Here is a 21,808-nt window from a genome sequence, read left to right as displayed (position 1 = left end):
GAGAGTTGCGAATATTCCGTGGAAATTTCTTGCGCGTCGGAATAATATCTACCTTGGCTCTGGATTTAAGGGACCGATAAATCCCCACTCAACTCGTCCGATACTTTTGAGTCTAGCTTCGAGATGGCATCGAGGAGTGTGGAGAATAGCAATTTCGCGCGAGACGAGAGAGTTTGGCTCTCGGCACGGTGTGATATTTCGAGTAGAATCACGCCGACTTGGCGAAGCTTCTCGACCTAGATGACGTTTGTTAATAGTTACGAGAATACAGGAGGACGGACGTCCAACGGGTTATTTGACTCACAAGAGGCTCTCCGTTTGCCAGTAAAGCCTCAAATGGGATACTCGTGACAACCGTAAGGAGCTCATGAGATATCTCTGTGTTGCGGAGGGCAAGCATATCTGGGTTATTGGTAACTCCGAAAAGAGCAGACAAGCCTTGCGCAGACGCCTCTCGGAGGAGAACGAGTCGCAGGCAGTGAAACGTCACCAATAGATTGGCATGCTGTATCCAAAAGGTGCGTCGTTGAAAGCCCGTGACTGATTGATCAGCGTCTTTCGCTGTATGTGACCCGGGATCACGGAGCCAAGGTGGCATGGCGTCAAGCGCGCTACAGAATGCCATGTATGATTGTATGATGCCTCGTTGAAAGGAGTCTGTTGGAGGCGGTTCTGACACAGGACTCGTCTTCGAGTTTAGACGAGATAGTATCCTGATATCGTGCAGCAAGTCAGCGGCAAGCGACCACAGTCTTTGGGATAGGCGAAAGCCAATATGTAGCTGGTTCTCGTAAGGCGCCTTGTAGAGGGGCTCATCTGCGTCTTCTAGTAGACACGGCTGGTCCTCTTCTTGATCAGCTGACACCGCAGTCAAGAGAGATCCGTCCAGATGTGCCTCGTGGAGGGTAGTCGGGACGTTGTTTAGGACCGAAGCTGATTTATCAGACACATAGAGAATACAAAAGACATTCTTCCTTAACTGAGACTCAACCTGGTTAAGTCGGCTGTAAGACGCCTCGTCAAAGAGGCGCATGACCAGAGCTAATCTGAGGGCATGCCCGAGCACGTACCAGGACAGCCGAATCTTCCCCAGAGTATGGAGAGCGACAGCTTGGAATACTCGAATAGACAAGGAGCTGGATTCCGGGTGAGACACATCCTGATCCTCGTAGCACATCAACATGCCACGTGAAGCGGCGAGGAAATGGTGCACCAGCGCGGAGCCAGGAGTAAACACAGAGGCGGGGACCTTGCTGCAGATGTTGGCACACGCCGAGGTGACCAGAGTAAAAGCGCGCATGTCGTCAAGGGAAGGCCCACACCAGTCGGTATCATAAGGTGACATCTGGGGAAAGGCGGGCTGAAAAAGGTAACGAGAAGCCGGGAGCAATAAGCCGACATGCTTCTTAAGGCTGGCAAGATGGATGATAGGGCTGATTGGGAAGCACTGTTCCATGTAGAGGCCTAGACACTGTCTTACAGTCTGTTCAAGAGGCAGGCCTAGGTTCTCGATTGCTGTCGTAAGTGTCTCGTGTATGTTGTGTGGATAATAGTCAAAAGCGAGCCTTGACCCAACAGCAGAGGATGAACCCCTGGCTGGCGGAAACCCGAACCCAGCCGTTGTATCAGCTGAGGGTGTTTGGAGACCAACAACCTCAGCTGCGGGCGCTGGAGGGTACTCTGGGCTGGAGCTGGATGGTGGCAAGGGCGCAGCGAAGGTACTGCGCTCAGCAGAACTCTCCATGCCCTCCGCCTCCTCTCCACGTGGAGTCAATACGGCCGCTGCAGTTGCTGTCTGTGTGGGGTCCTCAGATATGGAGGGACTCAGAGTCTCGGTTGTGGACATGGAAACACGAGGCCTCGGCCCTCGCTTTCTTCGCACAAGGGTGTACTCGCACTCCAGGTTCGATGAGCGACAGTTGGCACATTGCGGAGGCTGAGAGTCACACTTGATCTTCCGCCGCCTGCAGTTGTCGCACGCCTGCCGTGCATACCTTGCGGTCCGCATGGCCAATTAGCGTCGAGTCCGTTCGGTTACAGCCAGTATTCGAGGTCGTAGAGAGTAAGTCGGGATAAAGTAGATGTTTGGTTGAAGGCAAGTGATGACCTAGGATTGACTCTTGGGACAAGACACGGCGAAATTCCGAGAGGGGACTGATGTTTTAAGGATATTCCGTCCACGCTAATGAGGACCTGCTAAAGTATTTCCGAACTTTGGCAGGGTGTTGGTTGTGGGTTCTGAAGCCGCACTATTTGCCGAGAACTATGACCCTACACAGCCAATAGGAAATTAAGCCGCGGATCTCCTTTAAGACACATGACTTTGCTAAACCTGGGGAATAATTCCGGCCAAACTTGGCTTCTCACACGAGGTAACAGGGGTCTCTCTATTTCCCCAGAGTACGGATCCTCCCCAGGAACTTGGGACTCCGCATTTTGTTGCAGCTCTTCTCTCCCCAGTGCAGCTGAGAACTGCAACTCACACCTAGTATGGCCTCCTTGGACCGTGTATATAAGACACAAGACCTGCCACCTTACAGAGACAAATCAACCCTCTAGCTTCACTCACGCAAGCACCCATCGATTCAGCAAGCTCAACTCTACAGATCTCAATGATCGACTCGAAGGAACCAGACACCACTCACGGCGAGAACCGCGTCGACTTGAACGATATCGAGACACTCTCGCGCGCCCCCGAGAACACCGCTCGAGGGTTCGACGTTGTGAAGAGAAACAGGCGCGTCCTGGGATGGTGTCAGTCATGCACACCACGGGAGATCCAGTCCAGCTGCTAACCAAGTCTAGGCCTCCTGATCTATCTCCTGCCCATCAACTTTGGGTTCGAGATCGCTCTAGTCGGCAAAGTGCTCGCCATCCCGAGTTTCCTCGAACGCTTCGGCTCCGACACGGACAGCGGAATCCGTGAGATTCCCGCACGAACGCAGCAGATCTTGAGCGCCTCGTCGACCATTGGAATATTCGTCGCTGCGTTTACTACAGGCTTTTTGTCGGATGTATGGGGTCGCCGAAATGTTGTCTTTGTTGGCTGCTTCCTGTGCATCAGTGGAATTCTAGTCCAGGGCTTCTGCACCTCAATCATGATGCTCTTTGGCGGAAAGCTTACGAGCACGCTGGGCTTCGGACTCGGACATTCCCTTGCGCCGGTCTTTGTCGCCGAGATTGCTCCAGACGAGCTCCGTGGATTTTGTTTGACCCTCATCAACACGATGATAGTCATTGGGGCGTGGGGATGCTCACTTGTGGGCTGGGGCGGAACCTTCATTGAGGGTGATTGGGGCTGGCGGATGCCTATCTTTGCCCAGCTTGTGCCTCCAGTCTTGATGTTGGTTCTTGGATTTTTCCTCTTGCCAGAATCGCCATCTTGGCTCCTGATGAACGGCCAGCGCGAGAGGGCAGCTCAGTGCCTGCGCAAGTTCCGTGGGCCAGATTTTGACGCCGAGGCGGCCTTGGTTTCCATGGAAGCAACTTTAGCGAAAGAACGGTCTTTGAACGAGCAGGGTTCGTCCTATCTGGAGTGTTTTAAAGGATCGAATCTGCGTCGAACCCTTATTGTTGTCCAAGTTTACGTCGCTCAGCAGTTTGTCGGGTCGGGTTTCGTGTCGGGATACCTCCCGTAGGTCCTCCCATTTCCCCATGTCGTGTACTAATAAACCGTCTAACGCATGTCATTTAGATATTTCTTTACTCTCTCTGGCGTTCGCAACCCAGTCGGCGTAGCCCAAATCTCATACAGCCTTCAGCTGCTTGGCAACATCTTGTCCTGGCCATTGGTCGACAGGCTAGGCCGCAGGCCCATGATTGTTTGGGGAACCGCAGCATTGGCAGCTGTCTTGCTTGTCATTGGTGGTATCAGCACCATAAACAAGAGCAAGCCTGTTCTATCAGCCGTGGTGGCCTTCATGTCTATCTGGGGCTTCTTGGTACTGCATCCGTTCTAGTCCATTAGCTACTGCCTTTGCTAACCCCTTCAAAGTACCAACTTACCCTGGGAGCGGTCGCATACGCTGTAGGAGGAGAAACACCCACGCCTCGCCTCCGACAAAAGACATACTCGATCAACGTCATGAGTAACACGGCCGCAAGTGTCGTTGTCACCCAGCTGATCCCGATCTTGATCAACCCCGGAAAGGCCAACCTTGGAGGAAAAGTTGCCTTTGTATTCTTTGGACCATCATGCCTGCTTTTTATCTCCCTGTGGCTTACCTTCCCCGAGCTGAAGGGTCGAAGCTATCTGGAGATGGAGGAGATGTTCCAAAAGGGAGTGCCAGCACGCCAGTTCAAGAGTTATGTCTGCAAGACAGATATCATTCAGCCTGAGGATGGGGAGAAGCCAGTTGTTATTACGAAGGACTAAATGCCGGGCGGCAATCGGATGTTGTGTTGTTTCGTGCCGGGTACCAAGCGGACAACAAGATAGGATAACATCTTGGTGGTCCTTAGGAGAGTCATGAATTCCTGGCACGATTGGGGATTGATGCAATCATGTATTAATGACTGTGCTTTTTGCTGTTTTGGCAGATAGCTTCTTGTCATTATTGCAGATAATAATAATGCGTCCTTCAGCCAGGATGAGATCGCTTCCCGCGGACTCCCGATATCCTGCCTCGCCGCCACTGATGTGCGTAATGTAGTTTTTTGCGTTCGGCAATTATCTGTAAATGCCGACTCCTTGGCTTCAAATGACCAGGGGCTGCCTTGCGCCCGCCCTGGTCGACATTGAACCTACAGGGACTGCATATCAGGGTCCCGGCGGTTTTAACTGTGTGACGTACAGTAAAGGTAAAGATACGAGAAATCTTAGGGCGGTGCAAAGTAGAACCAAAGAGCTCCTTAAATCTTGCTTTGACATGCCATTTTTTTCTTTTCTAGCATCTCGGGGACCATTGCTCGCCACCAATATTGCCGTACACTGACCCCTGGCGCCACACCTAAGTTACCCTTCACCTATCGAGCTCCGCTGAAGCAAGCACCTGTGTCAACATACACGAAGAACCTTTCACCAGCGCGCCTGGATATGAGTCAATCAATGAACTCGCCATGGGAGTCACTGGTGCAGGCCATGGGTGATGCCCTAAGTAGGGATTATGTTGAAGGCTTTCTTAAGGACGAAATTGATGCCCTTCATCATCGGGAAACTTGCTGGCACCAGGCTGGGACCAAGGGTTTGTACGAAATGCTCCGGGTCAACACCTCAGAGTCTTCGGGGTGGAACACGACGATTGAACATGGTCTTTACAACGTATCCAGCTTCGGCAATGATTACTCCATCGAGCTTTTAACACGGCACTTCATCGTCAATGGAGTACCTAAGTCGACATACATGTGGCTCACTTTTGCACACAGTGAGTCTTGAAAAAAGGAACAATAGCCGGGCTGTCCAGAGTTAACAAATATGGTAGTCTTTACGATGGCTGCTGGTTTTTTCCTAGTGTATCCAATTATCCTGTTGCTCCAGTCTGTTACCGTTCTATGCGATCTCATCAACAATCCAGTCGCGAAGCATAAAGTCAAGAGATGGGAAACAATACTGCAAGGCTTTGGCTTTTGCCCGCTCCTGATTGCTGGCCTAAGCACCGGAATATTAGCTATGGGTACCTCTGACCATTTCAGGACCGAACATGGAGTGTGCTTCCCTTTTCCCTTGTCTGATAACAAGCCAATAGCTGACATGCCACGAAATAGATCATTGGCATTATCACCACCGTGCTGGCATTTTTCATCATTATTACATATTACGCGGAACTCTACTTCAACTCACAGATGAGCCGGACTGCACGCGGAACTTGGTGGCGTCAGAACATCCATTATTTTGACATGGTTATCTGTCAGATCATCCTCGTCATTTCGGGATTTGCTCTATCTGATGGATTTGACGATCTCGCCTTCATGGGCCTTTGCGCCTTCCAGCTATCAACAAATTGGTCATTCTCGCTGGGCATGGCGGTCGTCTTCATCTGGAATAGCGCTGTGGTTATGATGACTGCTCGGTGGTTTTTGGTTCGGAGGGCTGAGGGCGAAACAACCCGGCTTTGGAGGCTGGTCCGCTTTCGACGCCGCCAGCGCACGTCAGAGTCCCCTTTGATCACAATGCAGGCGGAGCCTGACTCAAGCAATTCTTCGTCTGTTTAATTACTACGATAGGCCAATCTCTTCCTTTTATTAAACCGTAAATAGATTCAAGCTTTAGATTATAGGGTCCTATTCGCTACAATAGAGCATTTAGATAACCATTGTCAACCTGGTGTCTACAGAATCACTGCTAGAATGACACTTTTAATTGCTTAGCTAGCCTGGGTAATGCGGCATTAATCGACGAAGATGACCTCTCGTCACTAGAATCAGCATCTATACCAGATTGTCGAAACGTTGAAACCTTTTCATACGGGTCCCAGCTCGGCAGCCCGCGGGCGTCAATCCGGCAGTCCGCGGGACCCCGGTTCCTGAGTAAGCGGGATATAAGCCGTACCTTTTGACCACGACCCCGTCACGAAATCTTGCATTGATCGAGTTCCTCCAATTACGCCTCTTCATGGAGAATCGTGATCTAAGATCGCCAAGATCCACCGCTACCATGTAGACACTCATGCGAAATAGCTGGAAACCAGGGCAGCAGCCACACAAGGCTATGCCTAAATTTAGAATTGCTCTTGAAGTACGTGTAATCCTGATCTTCTCATGTTGATGAAGAAGCATTATTATGTCGCTATCTTGGATATGTCGCTTCGTTTCTCACATGCCAGATTTCAGAGATATGATGCAACCAATGCTATGTTCAGCAGTTCACTACTCTGTCTTATCACGACCACGCTTTCCCTTAATGTTTACTGAATGGTTTGCCGGCGCTTGTTTACCAGGTTGTCAAAAGTTGAGGCGTGAACCGGGATGTCCGGACGGGGCGTTTCCTTGAACGCGTCAGCCAGCGAGCTCAAGAATCAAGACGGCGTTTTCGGAAGTGAAAACAACTCCGGCAATGCTGTCACAGGTGTCTTCCTCCAATAGTGGGCCGCCATGAGCCTCAACTCCAACCTTAGCTCCACTGTGGCCCACGGGCATGGACTTCTTAACCGGAAATTCGGATGAGTTGTAAAAGGCCTGACAGATGTACTCCATATATTATCTCAAACCACTGCTTCAGCTTTGAGCTTGTTCCTCTACTTTGATCACACGCGCTGAGCTTTGGGCTTGAACCTCTGAACCATGGCCACCACCACAGCAAGATCTACGGAGTTCACCCAGCAACAAGCAGACGTCCTCAAGAGCGGCTGCCATGATTTGATTGCAGGATACGACACGTCTTACGGCTATGTTCCAACCTTTGGAGCCGGAATTGCATTCTGCATTCTCTTCCTGCTCAGCACCTCCGCCCATGTCTTTCAGTTTGCAAGAGTGCGAAGATGGACCTCGCTGACTTTCGCTCTTGGAGCTATGAGTATGAAGAACGCAACCTCATTATCAAACCGCTTAGTTACTGACAGACCTTTTCCAGCTGAGTTAATAGGCTGGGCTGGCCGTACTTGGTCGAGCAAATGCCCATATAACGGCGATGCATTTCTCATGCAGATTACTACGCTCATTATCGCGCCAACCTTCTTCACAGCAGGGCTCTACGTCATCCTCGGCACGCTTATAAATAGACTGGGACGTAGCTCTTCACTTCTGGGGCCGAAAATGTATGCCATTGTCTTTCTGACAGCTGACATCGTCGCGCTCGTTATCCAGGCTATCGGTGGAGCGTTGGCTTCTACCGAAGCTGACAAGATCAACGGGGACACGGAAACGGGAACCAACATAATGGTGAGTGGTTTCTATCACTATGAGATCTCAGTCGACTGCCATTGAGCTACAAGGCTGACAGATTTGTTTTCGAATAGGTTGCCGGCATTGTGTTCCAGATGGCAGCCATGATCGTTTTTACTGGCTTGGTTCTAGACTTCATGAGAAGGGTGTTCATAAAGAAAACCTACCTTTCATATGACAAGACTGGACTCGGATCGCCCACAAGTCTACCAGTGACATATGCCTGGCTGCTGGCGGCAGTCTGTGTTTCTTTGGGCATGATTTTCATTAGAAGCATCTACCGTACAGTTGAGCTCGCGCAGGGTTGGGAGGGATATTTGATTACCCATGAAGGTTACTTTATCGGCTTGGATGCTTGTCTTATGATTATCGCCGTGGGAATCTTTAACTTTCTTGATCCAGTATTTCTCTTACCAGAGAAAGACATTCGTGAGGGGCTCTTTGCTGGTGAGCACGAGATGAGCGACCTAACGTATGAGTAGGTAGCTGAGAATTTAATAAGAAAAGAATAGAGCTAGTATAATAACTCCCTTATTAGATGACCTTTTATAACTTATTGAAAGCTAGCCCAAATCCTAAGATAGCTAATTTTGTAAATTGTAGAAGGTTTCACCAACTTCAGTAAGCGATGCCCATGCCACGTAGATGATGCGTGGACGGTGGTTAATGGATCAGCAGACTATAGAGAGGAGGACTGCACGGAACATCGGGGTCATTTGCCATGGGCAGAGATGGTCATTTCAATTTATTCCTTTTTTTCTTCTGTTTGGAGCCTTCTCCCCATACTTGATTCATAGGAATATTGGTACAGTCCCGCAAGTAGCAAACAGGAGCTGCATGCGAGTCACGTAGCTGATGAACTTGGTCCCGAGATCCTCTTGTTTCCAAGCAAATTCGACCATGGACATAACTTGACGGAGATTTCGCCCACTCTTTTTGCGCTTAGCGCTGGAGACTAGATTGAGGAGTTGCAATCTGCGCGCATCGGATCTCGCCTCGCAGCCAAATATCAGAAGGGGGAATGGCCAGTTGCACATCCCAAGCTGCTCCATCAGATGGAAGCCTTCGTCAACCATCTCGCTCACCTCGGAGGATTCGACGGTGATGTTACTCGCGCAGCATTCGATATATACCAAGGCCGCTAGCTGGTATATTCTGGTGAGTGCGGTGCTCTCCGATGAGGCAAGTGAAAATTCCTCATCCGGTTCCACCGGGTCAATCTCCTTGATACCCCGTTGGAGCATTTTCAGATAGTCTTGGTAGGCATCTGTAAAGAAGCCTGGATCAGACGGGCTTCGTAGGTTCGCCAGTGCTCGTACAAGGTATTGTAGCAGCTTGTGCGATGGTCCCGCGGGATATACGAGCTGCGCAATAGTGTGTTCAGCCTTGAAAGATCCAATGCGGTTGTGTGTGTGTGTGTGTGTTGACATACCGCTACATGGTCGGCGAGGGGATTGTCCAGCGGAACAGCGCCGGTCCCATCGTATCTCTCAACCCATTCCCCCGGAGAGATTCCACGCGGCCAGTGGAGAATCGTGAAATTACCGAGAACATAATGGTAATGTAACCAGCCAAGGATAATCATGAAGTCTCCGTCGTCTCGTAAGACATTGTTTGAAGACGATTTCTCCGCCACGTCCCTCGCGGCACATATATACGGTGCCCACTGCGCATAGGACTGAGTAAGGATGCGCGCCTGCGCTCACGTTCTTGATGAGTAGGTAGGATATTGAGATTGCTGCTGGTGCGGAAGCATACCTCGTAAGAGCCTAACAGCATGGCTGCCGCGACGTGCTCACACGGCTCCACGCCGGTGAGCCCGATGTCGGCTGTTTCTCGCATCGCCTGCAGGGCGGCAGTATGATACTTGATTGACTGGGCCTGAAGCCCGTGCAGATACAGCGACGAGACAGCGAGCATGGACTGCATGAGACAGACTGTGGAACGGGAGCCGCCTGACAGGGTCATCCGTATCAATGTGCTTAGAAGGGCTGAGCTGTCTTCGCCATAGACCATGAGACAAGCCGAAGCTACCGACTCGACTGCAATTCGTTGTTAGTCACCGAGCCACCACAGCATTCTTGCAATAACTGACAGTAATAGACAAGACTTTGCTCATCTGTGTTCAGGGCAAAGGGCATCCATCTGACCGGCCGAGCTAAGGCAAAGGAGGAAGTCGGAACCCGCCGGACAGCTTCCTCGGGGAACCACAACACTTGGTCACTCAAGCCATAGTGCGCCTCAATATCGTGAGTTGATACATTGATGAGTTGGACGTGGGACGTATGAACTAGGTGCTTGGCTCCTTGGACCGCTGGCGCGACTATGGTGCGCTTTCGGTCGCTGCGGCGAGGCCATGAGAGCCGCAGGCTGTACCCGTCGCAGCGCCGGTTCGATCTCTCGCAGCGCAGGCAAGTCGGCCGGGTGCGGTCGCAGAATAACTTGCGTTCTGGGATGAGTTAGTGACATGGCCCCTTGAGAAGATGAATGCCAAGAGCGCGCGCCTCTGCAAGGTCCACAGCCCTTCCCTGTCGGCTTCACAGGATCGTCGGCCATGGTTCGGGGAATGTGATGCGCAACAATGAGTAAATTTAGAAATCTGTCGAGGATCTTCTCAGCCGTGTGGGAAGAAGAGGAAAAAGAGGCCCGGAGAAAGTTACCACATGCTCTCTTATGGAATTTGGGATAGAAAGAGCGTCGAGCGAGCTTCCTTCGGACTTTACGGCTGAATCACCCGACTGGCTCAAGGTTGGACCTTGTGCGGCAATGCCGAGAATGGAATACTGGCAACTTTCTGCGGGTGTAGCTCAGAAGAGGCTAGACCTGATTCGCACATGCACATGCACATGCATATGCTCCATTAGTCTCAAGTGGAGTGCGTGATGCGTTCGACAGCATCTTCACACTGGACAACTCCCAAGGCCGTGTAGATAGCTCATACGAACTCCTTACAAATCTAAGAGCTAGTGGGATATCTCACAAGAGTGTTTACAAATCCAAAGGTCTTTGGAAACCGCACAAGAGCTTCTTACAAATCCAACTGCCTTTCAGTCATCTCGGGAGAATGAAGATAAAAGGGGAGATAGTCCCTCCAAGGTTACTGATGTTGTGCCAGACAACTAAGGCTCTCGCAGGATCCTCCCCTTAGCTAAACAACTGCCACCATCCCAAAGCACTAGAGATTCATACTTATCATTGACACAGCGGACTCTACACAACATGCCTTCATATCTCATCACGGGAGTTTCTCGAGGACTCGGCGTAAGTTGAAGACGTTGATTGATACACTTGTAACTTATGATTTCTTTCTTCAGTTCGGATTCCTCAAGGTTCTTTCCGCCGACAAGAACAATACCATCATCGGTCTTGTCCGCGACAAGAAATCCACCGACGCAAAGGTCAAGGAGCAGCTCGGAGACCTGGACAATGTGACCATCCTCCAGGCCGACATGCTTGATTACGCTGCTCTCAAGGTGAGGCAAAGCCCAAATCATCGCTTGGCGAGAGGAGATCGTGAAAACTAAGGGAACCGGATCTAGGCCGCGGTGCCTGTGGTCGAGAAGATCACGGGCGGGAAGCTTGATTATATCATCGCCAATGCTGCCTGGGCATCGCCCTGGTCGGCGTTCAGGAGTATTGACTCACTGTGGGTGCACAAATCGGAAACTGGGGGCGGTGGTTGTTCTGACTACGTCAACAGAGCTAAGGAGCCCGAAAAGCTCGAGGAAGACTACGTCTACTCTTTCCGGGTGAACGTCGTTGGCAACGTCCACCTCTTGAACCTTTTCATACCCCTTGTGCTTAAGGGAGATGTAAAGAAGGTCATCCACATCGCATCTGGCCAATCCTCTGTCGACATGATCGCCAAACACGACATCTCCATCATGACCCCATACGCCGCCAGCAAGTCGGCCATGAACATTGTCACGTCCAAGTTCAGCGGCTTCTATCGGGAGCAGGGCGTGCTGTTCTTGAGCGTTGCCCCCGGCTCTGTGGCCACTGGCTACTATAAAGGAGACTGTAAGACTCGCTCCTTTACTTTCAAGACAAAAAAGAAAAAGAAGACCAGCACTGACCAGTACCCAGTCACGGATGAGATCAAGGCCAATATGGCTTCTACAGGTGACAAGTTTAAGAGGTACGCACCTCACTTCGAACGCGACTTCACGCCGGAGGAGTCCGTCAAGGAGGTGCTCTCTGTCGTTGAAAGATCCAGCATTGGCCGTGGTGATGCTGGTCAATTTGTTTCTCAGTTTGGAAATCAACAGTGGCTGTAGGATGCTCAAGCGGCAGATCATATCATCCTCTGGGGCCGTGAAGGCAGATAGACCATATAGGCCATATAGACAAGAAAATCTATTTGCTGCTTGATTAACACAATAAGCATGCGGGTGCGGTGAAGCTGATCTGTTACTCGTCGGCAGGGACAGGCAGGTAAGAGAAATCCGCGAAAGACTTGCGAAGCTGAATTGAACGACTCACCTGGCAAATCGGCACGTTGTCCGTTCTATTCTGCCATCAACAATCTACCGCAAGACTTTTGGATTCATTTGATAGTTTGTTGCGATGTAGCAAGTTGAATGCATGAGAAGGCGCATGGTGAAGGGACGATGGAGAGTAGATGCCACTATAGGTGACTCAACGTCTTGAAATTATAGGTGGATGGATGCTGAGTAAACCTCGATAACTTTCATGAGGGTGTCCAATCTTGGGCCCCCCGGATGATGAAGATGTTTGAAAGTCACGATCCTTGCATGTCCAAAATTGCTTTTCGCGGCAATGCTAGAAAAACAAGTTGATGACCCTAGAGCCCGCAATGCGGACACTAATAAGCACACTGAATAGCAGGTCTTCACAAATGCGTACATCGTCTACCATTGATGCTAGCTATAACCAACTTTCGACACACACCAGACGAGAAGCAGAATCACCCACAGGTTTCCTATTTTTCCAACTCGGAATCTCTGTCAACCTCGGACCATCCCTTCCCAATCAAATCAGGCCTCAGCATCCCTCTTCATAGTTTCCGCAATCCACTTGACAGTGGGTTCAGAGAGCTTGTTCATCTCCTCGTCAGTCATCTTGTTGGTAGCGAGGTACTTGTTGGGTCCAGGGACGTGAGCGCCCTTCTGGAAGCCTGGACGCTCAAGTAGCCACCAGAACCACTTGGAGACATTCGGAAACTCCTCAATGGAGCGCAATCCAGAGAACCCTGGAAACAGTCAGAAACAAATTCAATTACAGTCCCTGTGGGTGTGAATATGCTTACGAATTGCAGAAACCCACGGCCAAATGGCAATATCTGCGATTGTAAGACGGTTGCCGACCACAAAGCCAGTCTGGCTCTTCTTTAGATGGCCATCCAGAACTCGAAGCAAGCGGCGGCTTTCATTGACAAAACGGTCGATTGAGTATTGGTGGGTGCCTTGTGCAGAGCCTGCATGAAACATTAGGTGGGGTTCGCGGCCTTCAGTATGAATTATACGTACGAGTGAAGAAGTTGGACTGGCCGAGCATAGGCCCAAGGCCACCCATCTGCCACATCAACTAGGACAGAGTTAGCAAGAGGTGCTTCGCCGTGATTCGCACCGGAGACCGTAGGCTCAATTGAATATGGAATCCCTTACCCAACTAATGGTCTCCCAGTGCTCCTTAGTTCCGTAGGGGTAGGAGATTGAGTGGTTCGTGTCGTACTTCGCCACTAGGTATTCAAGTATGGCTCCCGACTCGAAGATCTTGAGGTCCAAGCCGTCATCCGCCTTGTCTGTAATGGCTGGGATACGTCCATTGGGGTTGATCTCAGTAAACCACGGCTCCTTCTGCTCGTTATTGAACATGTCAATCTTGACCAGCTGTATCGTGTGTCAGGTCCATCGCTCAGCCGGCAATAATAAGGGTGGCGGCAGTACCTTGTACTCAAGCCCGAGCTCTTCTAGGGCAATGTGAACTTTCAGCCCATTAGGCGTGCCCTCGCTGTACGCAGTGATGTTGGTATTGGTGGGCATCTTGTTAAATATTAAATGGGTGTGTCGAGATCTGGTTGGCGAGAATGTTGTAGGACGACGTAAGAATTAGCTGGTGGCAGGACCATGGATATATGTACCAGAAGGATCATTTTTCGGTCTCAATTATATTCCGATACTTCCATGATTATTATCTTGTCATGTCGGATGGACGGCACACCCAAGTTGAGAATTATTAATCAACGGGCCAGACACCTTTGGCAGCTGATCCAAGAGCGAGACCAATCCCAAGCTGAGTATCTGGGCAACTTTCTCATCTCGTCTGTATAAACAATCACTGAGCTCTGGTTGCTGCAAGTTATCGAGGACCTGCTACCGGATTAGGAAAAGTGTGTTGCGTAAGCTTAGGAGAGGCCCAACATTAGAGCTTGATGTGGGGTGATAGTCTTGGTATCAGGACGAAATAATTAATCAGCGAGTCGGACTTTCTGAATCATTTGAGCCGTTACATGCGAGGTCATTGGCTAGACAAGCAAACCTCCACCCATAGCGGCGTTGACTAATAAACTGAGCTCTACTGACTGCAAGATGCCAGGGACCAGATACTCAATCAGGAAAAGCTCCATCGCTGTGAGTGGTAGATCACCTGATATGGTGTAGGACTTAATTTACCTACCTAGGCAACCACAACGTCAAGAGCAATATGATGGATCTGTCTTTCTCTTTGGCATGCGCTCCCGAAAGCCTCCCTCTCCCCTCCGTTTCGTCCGCCTCGCATTTCCGAGAGTCCGGCCTCTCTATCTAACGACCATGGATCCCTCCAAGAAGAAACGTCTCCTTTTTGTGCATTCCACCGGACCGACACATGTTCACGGCCGTGATAAGACTAGCAGGGCCAAGATCCGTCGTCATGTCATGGAAGACATTGGAAAATCACGACGCAAGCCCCGGCGAAATCCGCAGTTCATGATCAAAATGCCCTTCTGGAGCCAGGATCCGCTCAGCGTGCTCGAGCAACAGTGGGGAATGGACGCGTTCTCGGCCTACGGAATCACTTTGTTGGGTTCTGAAGGCAAAAGGTTTTTGGGCAATGCCGATGCATTGACTCCTGAGGGGTTCTCGTTCCCTTTTGCCTTTACCTCGTCCGCATTCCTCCGTCATTTCAAGGCCATCTTTTCCGACCAGTCTATACTCAAAGCAATCCATCGTCAATCATCTGCGAGGATCAAGGTCGTGGCATTAGAACGCGCCTTGGAGACCATCACATGCATCGAAGCGGCCATGGCCAGTCCCAGCTTTGATCCAGCGATTGGGGACCGCGTCTTCTATGCCATCTTGTCCATCATCTGCTATAATGTAAGTGGAACGCAGGTTGTATGCTGCTGATTTATTCATGTTAATGATCGTGCCGCCAGCTCTTGGAGATGGACTTGGATCAAGCACGCGTTCATTTAGAGGGCCTCAGCTTGCTGATTGCTGCTCGAGGCGGCATGAAATCTCTAACGGGCAATAACGAGCTGAGATTGATGATATTCTGGTCCGGCTAACCCAACCATGTCTTGGCCCTCGACTGTTGCTAATTGCCACCTCCTAGGGTCGACGTCATGACGTGCTTGCTCTTCGATACCAGACCACGCTATCCGCTGCCCCAGGATCTCATCCCTGCAATGTCACAGACTGACCCATCAAACGGTCTCCCGTTATCACTCTTGAGAATCATGGCGGCGGTTGCTGACACGAGAGACTCGCAGCTGACTCACATTCCAGCTTGTGTGACCGGATTAAACGCAATAGCTACCATGATCGAATCAGAGCTGACTACGAGAGGGGATTCCCTATGGAAAGATGAAATCTTTCTGGGGCTACGAATTAATCCCCTCGCACATCTTTTGTTCGACCACCCAATACGATCTACTAGGTTCTCATCGCCCTTGGATCAGACCCTGGCATCAATACGGCTAGGTGTCATTGTTTGGATCATCTGCGTGAAACGTATGTATCGATCATGGCCCGGCTCTCGCATGGCGTATGTGCCTGAGTTGCTAGACTCTCTCAGCACACAGTCCAGCACCGCCTCGAATACGTCGGATGATATTCTTTCGGTGAACCTGTGGCTTAGTGTTCTTTGCGGGGTGGCATCTTGTCACGGATCGCGCGAACGGAAAGCGGTTGTCAGTTTGATCGTATATAATATGCAACAACTAAACAACAAGGAATGGAGCGAGAGCATGATGGATGTACGGAAAATGCCGTGGATCAGCTCCTTCGAGGCACCCCTAGCTGAGGTGAGGCGTGACGTTCAATGTCTCCGCGTCTTACAATAACTTGCTGAAGGAGATAGCTTCTTTAGCATATAGAATTAGGCAGCAAAAGATCGTGTGCCAGAGGCATTGACGGTTCTTATAGTGACTCGGTACAAAGGAACACGCAGCAAACTTGGTCATAACCTCACTTAAGCCCGCCCTCCCAAAGCCGACCCCATGCATCCTCACACACCTCAGTCTGAAGCTTCTTGATAAAGTCGGTCACGGTGATCGGCTCCTCGCCCTCCAACGTCAACACACCATCCCTCACACCGCGCCAGCCTTCGACAGGAAGTTTAAGGTGGTCGTGCCCAATGCCGTAGAAGTACCGGCCCTTGAACGTCCCCTCCCCGCGCTGGATTGTCTCGTACTCGGCCTGGCACTCCTCGCAGATTATGCCCGTCGCGAACGTCACGTAGAAATACGCCGATCGGCCTCCCCACCACCGAAACGTGCGCGACGGGTTGCAGAAGCCTCCGCAGCCGTACCACGCCTCGTCGGAGCCCAGTAGGTCTCCCTCGTCTTCGGGCGGGTCGCCCATCTCGCTGTCATCGCTGTCATCGCTGTCCATGTCTGCGCCTCCGTCATCCACAGCCTCCTGCTTGCCCTCGCTGTCCACCTGCTTCTTTCGACTGTCTCCATCGATGGCCTGCTCGCGGACTTCTTTCTCTTCATCATTGTCACCTTTGCTCAGCCGGGAGAAAAGCCCAGAGCCGACAATCCGGGCGTATCGGCGGAGCTTCTCGTCGTTTCCCAGTGCCCGGCTCAGAATTGCCAGTGCCTGGGCGAGCATCCAGAGATACAGGCCGTCGTTCCATCCGACCGAGTCACTCAAGCCTGCAAAGCTGTCGTCCAGCAAGGACTGCAGTACCTCTTGGAACTTGGCCACTGGGCCCATGACCATGTACATGTACGCCAGACCTACGCGTTGCCGACTGGTGTAGAACGCAGAGATTCGGGGGACATCTAGGGAAAAGGGCCGCTGCATGAGGCCAGCGAGGGAGTTCAGTCGCTCCGCCTTGTAGATGGGATCTCGGGATTTGCGGAAGAGCTCTACCTGGACGTTCACCATCGTGTCCACGGCTCTCTGGATCATCCAGGTTGCGGTGACGGCCGTGATCGGGAACAAGAAGCCTGTGGCATGGCTGTCAAACACCTCGTCCAGTGTCTTAAGAGCCTTCTTAGGATCCCGACAGACCTCAAAGTAGACGAGAGCAAGATCCAAGCGGAGAGGCGTGCCAGCGTCGAGGTTGTCCAGGAAGCCAGTCACTTCCTCGTAGAATTTGACCATGAACTCCTGTTCGCCCGTTTCGCAAGCGATGTCACAGAAGATGGAATGTCTCTCTTCACCCTCGTCCTCGTAATTTGAGGCCAGCCAGGTGATTCTCTCCAAAAGACTCCAGCTCTTCAGAACCTGGATGTACTCGGTCTTGTCTCTCTTCCTGTCGAGCACTTTCAGCTCGCCAACAAGGTCCTCAGCAGGAGTGATGCCGTCAGGGTCGGCAGATTTGGCGTCGGCATAGGATTTGAGGGCTGGACCTAGATAACCCATTTTCTTCTGGGCCTTGGCGCAGGCTGTATGAACGATGCGTTTGAGGTGCGGGGGGACCTCGTTTGCCCGTAGTTCAGCGACCGCGGTGTCGATGACATCGTAGGCTTCTTTCTTCTTCTTCTGATACAACAGGATGTAAGAGAGAACACAAGAGGCTCTGTACCACTCATGATCTCTGGGATTGCAGAGCTCTAGAGCGGTTCTGCATATCTTCTCAGCCGGCCTGAGGTAATCTTTCTCAAAAAGAACCTGTGACACGGCACGGTGGGCACCTGCATCGGGCTTGATCTCATCTCCGAAGAGGTTCAGAATACCCAGGGTGGCTACTGTTTCATCAAAGCCATCTTCCTCTTTAGCTTTCTCCTTGTTGTTGTCGTCGTCATGGTCTTTGCTATCCTTGAACTGGTCAGGAAAGTTGATATAGGCCTGTTCCATGAGTAGTTTTCCTAGGCCAGTCTAGTTGTGAATCATTAGCAAGGTCTTTTTGTTATTAGACCGCCATAACCTAGGAAAGTCATGCTCTTACCACGTTCAAAACACCACTCAGGCGTTCCCACGCCTGAATAGCATCATGAGAACTTTGTGCCTGGTACAGTTCGCGTAGATATCCCTTGGCCAGGCCGAGGCGACTCGTCGGAGGGTCCTGACCAACACGCTGCCACCATTCGACCGCGAATTCACTAAGGGCCGCTTTGATTTCTGGCTTCTCGAGAAGCTTCGCCCAATATCGTATTCTGCTGTCGGTGTTCGTGGTTGATCCCTTCTCATACACCATGCCAGCCCTGCCTAGCATCTCGGAGAGCCCGGTTTTGTTGGACAACGCCTCGGCGAACGCTTCTAGAACCTCAACCTGCTCCTCAGGAGTGTGCTGATCGATTTGTATGTCGTACCAGTGGGCGAAGAGATATAAGGCACAATATTTTTGAAGGTCCTCGCTCGCATCCGTTCGAGAAGGCTGGGCAAGCTTCGTGCTTGTCAGAAAAATCCTGCGGTGCGCCTCCGAGGGACCCCACCGGAAAAGAGAAGATCCATGGGAACTGTTGGTGAAGTAATTCCTCATGGAACGTTCCTGAAACTTCACCGGAAGGGGTCCATCCTCATAAATGTCGTCGTCGTCGTTATCGTCGTCCTTCCTCAAGTCTTGTGCAGTGGCTGTGCTGGCTTGGTGCTTTGCTCGCAGTTCAGCGTCATAGCCGGGGTCTCCGATTCTGAGGAACTTGGAGAAGAATTCGGGAATCTCTTCAATATCAAATTCGTCATCCTGTGACAGACACTTCACGAGGGACTGAACCTCGGTGAGCGTCAAGCCTCGCTTGGCGAAAGCGATCCAGTGGAGCAGTGAGGCGGCGACCTGTTGATGGATGACCGGCATTCGGCGCTGACACTCTGCGAGGAGAGTCTCATAGATATCGTGAAGATCCTCGGGTTTCTTCTGCTCGAGTGCTCTAAGGACCGCACCCTCGCGGCCTAGATTATTAAGACGGACGAGCAGATGCTCTGCGTAGAGCATGTCTAGTGAAACCTATCAGTATCCTCAAATAGAGGCAAACGAGAAGAATGCTCACTCGGAGACGCCTCTTCCACCTTGACAGCGACCCTTTGCTGGACGTAACGACTGAATCTTCTTAAATGGTTGAGAGAGTTGATCTGATGCCAGATCAGAGACTTCAGGTCTTGGCGCTGCTTCTCCTTGGTTGCTTCTATCCGGATCATCTTGGTATCTTCAGGGAGATCATTCAGGCGCTCAGGTCTGGAGGTAACCGCTAGCGAGATCCTGAGCCTTTCGTCCACGATGAATTTGGACAAGAACTCCTTGAAGCTATCCCAGTCGGACAGCTCATCCAGTCCATCAAATACGATAAAGAGGTGAAACTTAGAGTCTTGCTCAAAGACAGCCCCAAGCAGATACTTGGAGATGTCCCGCCAAAGCGTGGTGTCGAGGTCGATGTCATCCCTCGCAATCTGAGCGTTCAGCTTCTCGCAGGCAGCGTTGTTAGTCTCTGCGATCTGATTCACCAAGGTGATCATGCCACAGATAAACCACGCGAAGCTCTCTTCCTGCTCGCGGAAGTAGAAGTGGGCGACACAGGTGTGCCCCGTGTCATCCTCCCTAGCCCTCTGCTCAAGCATGTCGTGCACCGATGCGGCCAAATGACTCTTTCCGGTGCCAGGTTGCCCGGTAATGGCGAGAATAGGGCGCGTCCCGTCCTTCATATTCAGCCACTCTTCCCACTCGGGCTCTGAAAACACCCAGCTGCAAGAATCTGTGAGAAGCGTCTCCTTCAAGACCTGGTACTCGTGGTCGTCTTGGCCGACCACGGGCATGGCGTTCCGAATGCCATTAGCGGACGGCGGTTTGTTCGCTTGCGGCTTCTCCGGCTGCTTCTCCTTCTTCTGCCCGCCAAATAGCTTGAGCAATTTTGCAACGTCGTCTTTTATGCTCGCTGTATTCTCGTGAATGGTGTTGATAGCATGTCCGACCTCCTCCAGCATTTCAGAATGAGACCGTTGGTTCTCCTCAAGCTGGGCGGTCATCTTGAGCGTCTCCTCGGTGTTCCCGAGAATAGCAAACTCGGTGGCTTGCTGCAGATGCTCTAGCCTCTTGTTCATGTTGGATCTCGCTCCCCCAAGCTCTCCATCGTCGCCCTTGAACAGGTTGGAGATCCACTTCTTGAAGCGGCCGAGCTCAATGTACTTGTGCGCGAAGCCACACATTGTGAGGATTGAGGTGAAGACCTCCATCAGGCAGTTCTGATAGGCCTTGTATTTGGGAAGTCTGGTCTCCAGGATGGTGATTCTAGTGAGGAAGCTGTTCATGTCGTCGAAGAAGACGATGACGATGTCGTAGTCGGCCGACACGGACCGGCAGGCCTGGAGCAGGTAAGTCAGAGCCGTTCCGATGGCCGCCGCCGGTGGGAATGCTGGCGAAGCCGCGGATATGATTTGATTGGCGCCCTGCTCCACAAGATCCAGGTTGGAAGCGAAGAGAGTCCTCAAGCGGTCGACTTTGCCCTTGTCGTGCCTGAACTTGTGGAAGTTGTTCATCTGGTCGGTGCCAAAGTCGAGCATGCCCTGGACATTGTCGAATTTGCGTTGTAGGTCGAACCCAACGACGCCCTTATAGCTCTTGAGCGCTTCCTTCCATAGGTCTGCGACATCGCGATTGTCATTCTTCAGTTGCTCCTCCAACTCCTTCTTGCGGAGATCAGGCTCGGCAGACATGGTGCAGGAGGGGCGATGAGAAGGTTGTGAGCAGTGACAAGAAAGGAACAGAGAGTATGGTTCTACCCTGGGAAATGCGGATGGATATACCAGTGTATGTGCCACTTGCAAGGGTCACTAGAAGCCCCTGCTCACAGCATGCGCCATTTTCGAAGCTATCAGCAGTTTTGAGGGCCGAAAATGGCAGGATGGACAGCTATTGGCCCACGCTGGGCCAGCTGAAACGCAGGTAAGATGCATCGTGACCCCAGAGCGGGGGCCCGTGTCGCGAGCGCATCATTTACCTTGATCGAGTCCCAGATGCCGATCAGCCCTTGCACGTGGAGGTTGAAATTCATCTAGCTGGGTGCGATTGCGAGTACGATGCAACGTCATACACCTTGGTTCTCGAAGCCAGCCAAATTCCATATCCATACACTGCTGCGAATGCCGAATGGGGGAGACTATGGGATGGCGTTGAGGCCTTTGATAAAGGGGCAATAGCAGGAATTCATTTAGAAAAGATGAATACTTGGAAAATTAACCTCACGACCCTTGTTAGGGGCATTGCAGTCGAAGCCGGCAATTAATTAATATTATTTCATTTTCAAGACTAGAAGAGCTCGTGAAATAGAGGTGGATACATCAGCTGCTTATCCCCTATCGCTCTTTCACCCCAGGTCTTCAAATTTTTCTCTGGTGAACTGCTTGACCTTTACACTCTCTCGTCAGTCTCAAAATTGAGAGAAAGCGATGACAAGACGAGATTCTGCATTTGAGTGCCTACGTAGCGTCAATGCCTCCCTCTCTCAGCAGGTGGGCGGGCTGTTTACCCATGGCCCTGTGATGGTCAGCGTGTATCTGGTACGGCCCATCATCAGACATGGCAATGCACCTCCCTGATTAGAACCTCCTGACCGTGCGAGTAGCTACCTCTGAATCTATGTGCGATGGGTGGCATCATGTCTTTG

The 21,808-nt window shown here is 51.4% G+C and overlaps 9 protein-coding genes across 9 annotated transcripts; 5 read left to right on the top strand and 4 right to left on the bottom strand.

The window, feature by feature from the left end:
* Positions 1-65: 65 nt before the first annotated feature.
* On the bottom strand, positions 66-2,008 carry NECHADRAFT_84318 (uncharacterized protein; the record flags this gene model as incomplete). The annotated part of the gene is made up of 3 exons (XM_003043636.1): positions 66-236; positions 305-1,447; positions 1,481-2,008. The coding sequence occupies 3 exons, from the start codon at positions 2,006-2,008 to the stop codon at positions 66-68; spliced, it is 1,842 nt and encodes a 613-aa protein (XP_003043682.1).
* A 1,219-nt stretch (positions 2,009-3,227) lies between these two features.
* Positions 3,228-4,375, top strand: NECHADRAFT_48316 (uncharacterized protein; the record flags this gene model as incomplete). The annotated part of the gene is made up of 3 exons (XM_003043758.1): positions 3,228-3,634; positions 3,695-3,941; positions 3,995-4,375. The coding sequence occupies 3 exons, from the start codon at positions 3,228-3,230 to the stop codon at positions 4,373-4,375; spliced, it is 1,035 nt and encodes a 344-aa protein (XP_003043804.1).
* Positions 4,376-5,080: 705 nt separating this feature from the next.
* NECHADRAFT_95910 (uncharacterized protein) lies at positions 5,081-6,150 on the top strand (the record flags this gene model as incomplete). The annotated part of the gene is made up of 4 exons (XM_003043757.1): positions 5,081-5,363; positions 5,421-5,644; positions 5,704-6,086; positions 6,132-6,150. The coding sequence occupies 4 exons, from the start codon at positions 5,081-5,083 to the stop codon at positions 6,148-6,150; spliced, it is 909 nt and encodes a 302-aa protein (XP_003043803.1).
* Positions 6,151-7,218: 1,068 nt separating this feature from the next.
* NECHADRAFT_105196 (uncharacterized protein) lies at positions 7,219-8,300 on the top strand (the record flags this gene model as incomplete). The annotated part of the gene is made up of 4 exons (XM_003043756.1): positions 7,219-7,450; positions 7,508-7,815; positions 7,893-8,219; positions 8,253-8,300. 4 exons carry the CDS (start codon positions 7,219-7,221, stop codon positions 8,298-8,300), a joined length of 915 nt encoding a protein of 304 aa, XP_003043802.1.
* A 309-nt stretch (positions 8,301-8,609) lies between these two features.
* Positions 8,610-10,374, bottom strand: NECHADRAFT_84314 (uncharacterized protein; the record flags this gene model as incomplete). The annotated part of the gene is made up of 5 exons (XM_003043635.1): positions 8,610-9,182; positions 9,251-9,514; positions 9,577-9,860; positions 9,914-10,033; positions 10,080-10,374. 5 exons carry the CDS (start codon positions 10,372-10,374, stop codon positions 8,610-8,612), a joined length of 1,536 nt encoding a protein of 511 aa, XP_003043681.1.
* Positions 10,375-11,037: 663 nt separating this feature from the next.
* On the top strand, positions 11,038-12,095 carry NECHADRAFT_48385 (uncharacterized protein; the record flags this gene model as incomplete). Its single annotated transcript, XM_003043755.1, has 5 exons — positions 11,038-11,079; positions 11,133-11,291; positions 11,358-11,464; positions 11,519-11,810; positions 11,880-12,095. The coding sequence occupies 5 exons, from the start codon at positions 11,038-11,040 to the stop codon at positions 12,093-12,095; spliced, it is 816 nt and encodes a 271-aa protein (XP_003043801.1).
* A 556-nt stretch (positions 12,096-12,651) lies between these two features.
* Positions 12,652-13,887, bottom strand: NECHADRAFT_105195 (uncharacterized protein). The gene is made up of 5 exons (XM_003043634.1): positions 13,728-13,887; positions 13,446-13,670; positions 13,308-13,365; positions 13,088-13,255; positions 12,652-13,030 (listed from the first exon to the last, which is right to left on the bottom strand). The coding sequence occupies exons 1-5, from the start codon at positions 13,821-13,823 to the stop codon at positions 12,816-12,818; spliced, it is 762 nt and encodes a 253-aa protein (XP_003043680.1). The 5' UTR covers positions 13,824-13,887; the 3' UTR covers positions 12,652-12,815.
* Positions 13,888-14,591: 704 nt separating this feature from the next.
* NECHADRAFT_48037 (uncharacterized protein) lies at positions 14,592-16,105 on the top strand (the record flags this gene model as incomplete). The annotated part of the gene is made up of 3 exons (XM_003043754.1): positions 14,592-15,137; positions 15,197-15,318; positions 15,376-16,105. 3 exons carry the CDS (start codon positions 14,592-14,594, stop codon positions 16,103-16,105), a joined length of 1,398 nt encoding a protein of 465 aa, XP_003043800.1.
* Positions 16,106-16,229: 124 nt separating this feature from the next.
* Positions 16,230-20,858, bottom strand: NECHADRAFT_84310 (uncharacterized protein; the record flags this gene model as incomplete). The annotated part of the gene is made up of 3 exons (XM_003043633.1): positions 16,230-18,092; positions 18,163-19,148; positions 19,202-20,858. The coding sequence occupies 3 exons, from the start codon at positions 20,856-20,858 to the stop codon at positions 16,230-16,232; spliced, it is 4,506 nt and encodes a 1,501-aa protein (XP_003043679.1).
* Positions 20,859-21,808: the final 950 nt, after the last annotated feature.

This window comes from Fusarium vanettenii (genome assembly GCF_000151355.1).
Source record: "Fusarium vanettenii 77-13-4 chromosome 9 genomic scaffold NECHAsca_27_chr9_1_0, whole genome shotgun sequence".
NCBI classification, from domain to species: Eukaryota; Fungi; Ascomycota; class Sordariomycetes; order Hypocreales; family Nectriaceae; genus Fusarium; species Fusarium vanettenii.
This window is presented reverse-complemented; position numbering and strand designations above follow the sequence as displayed.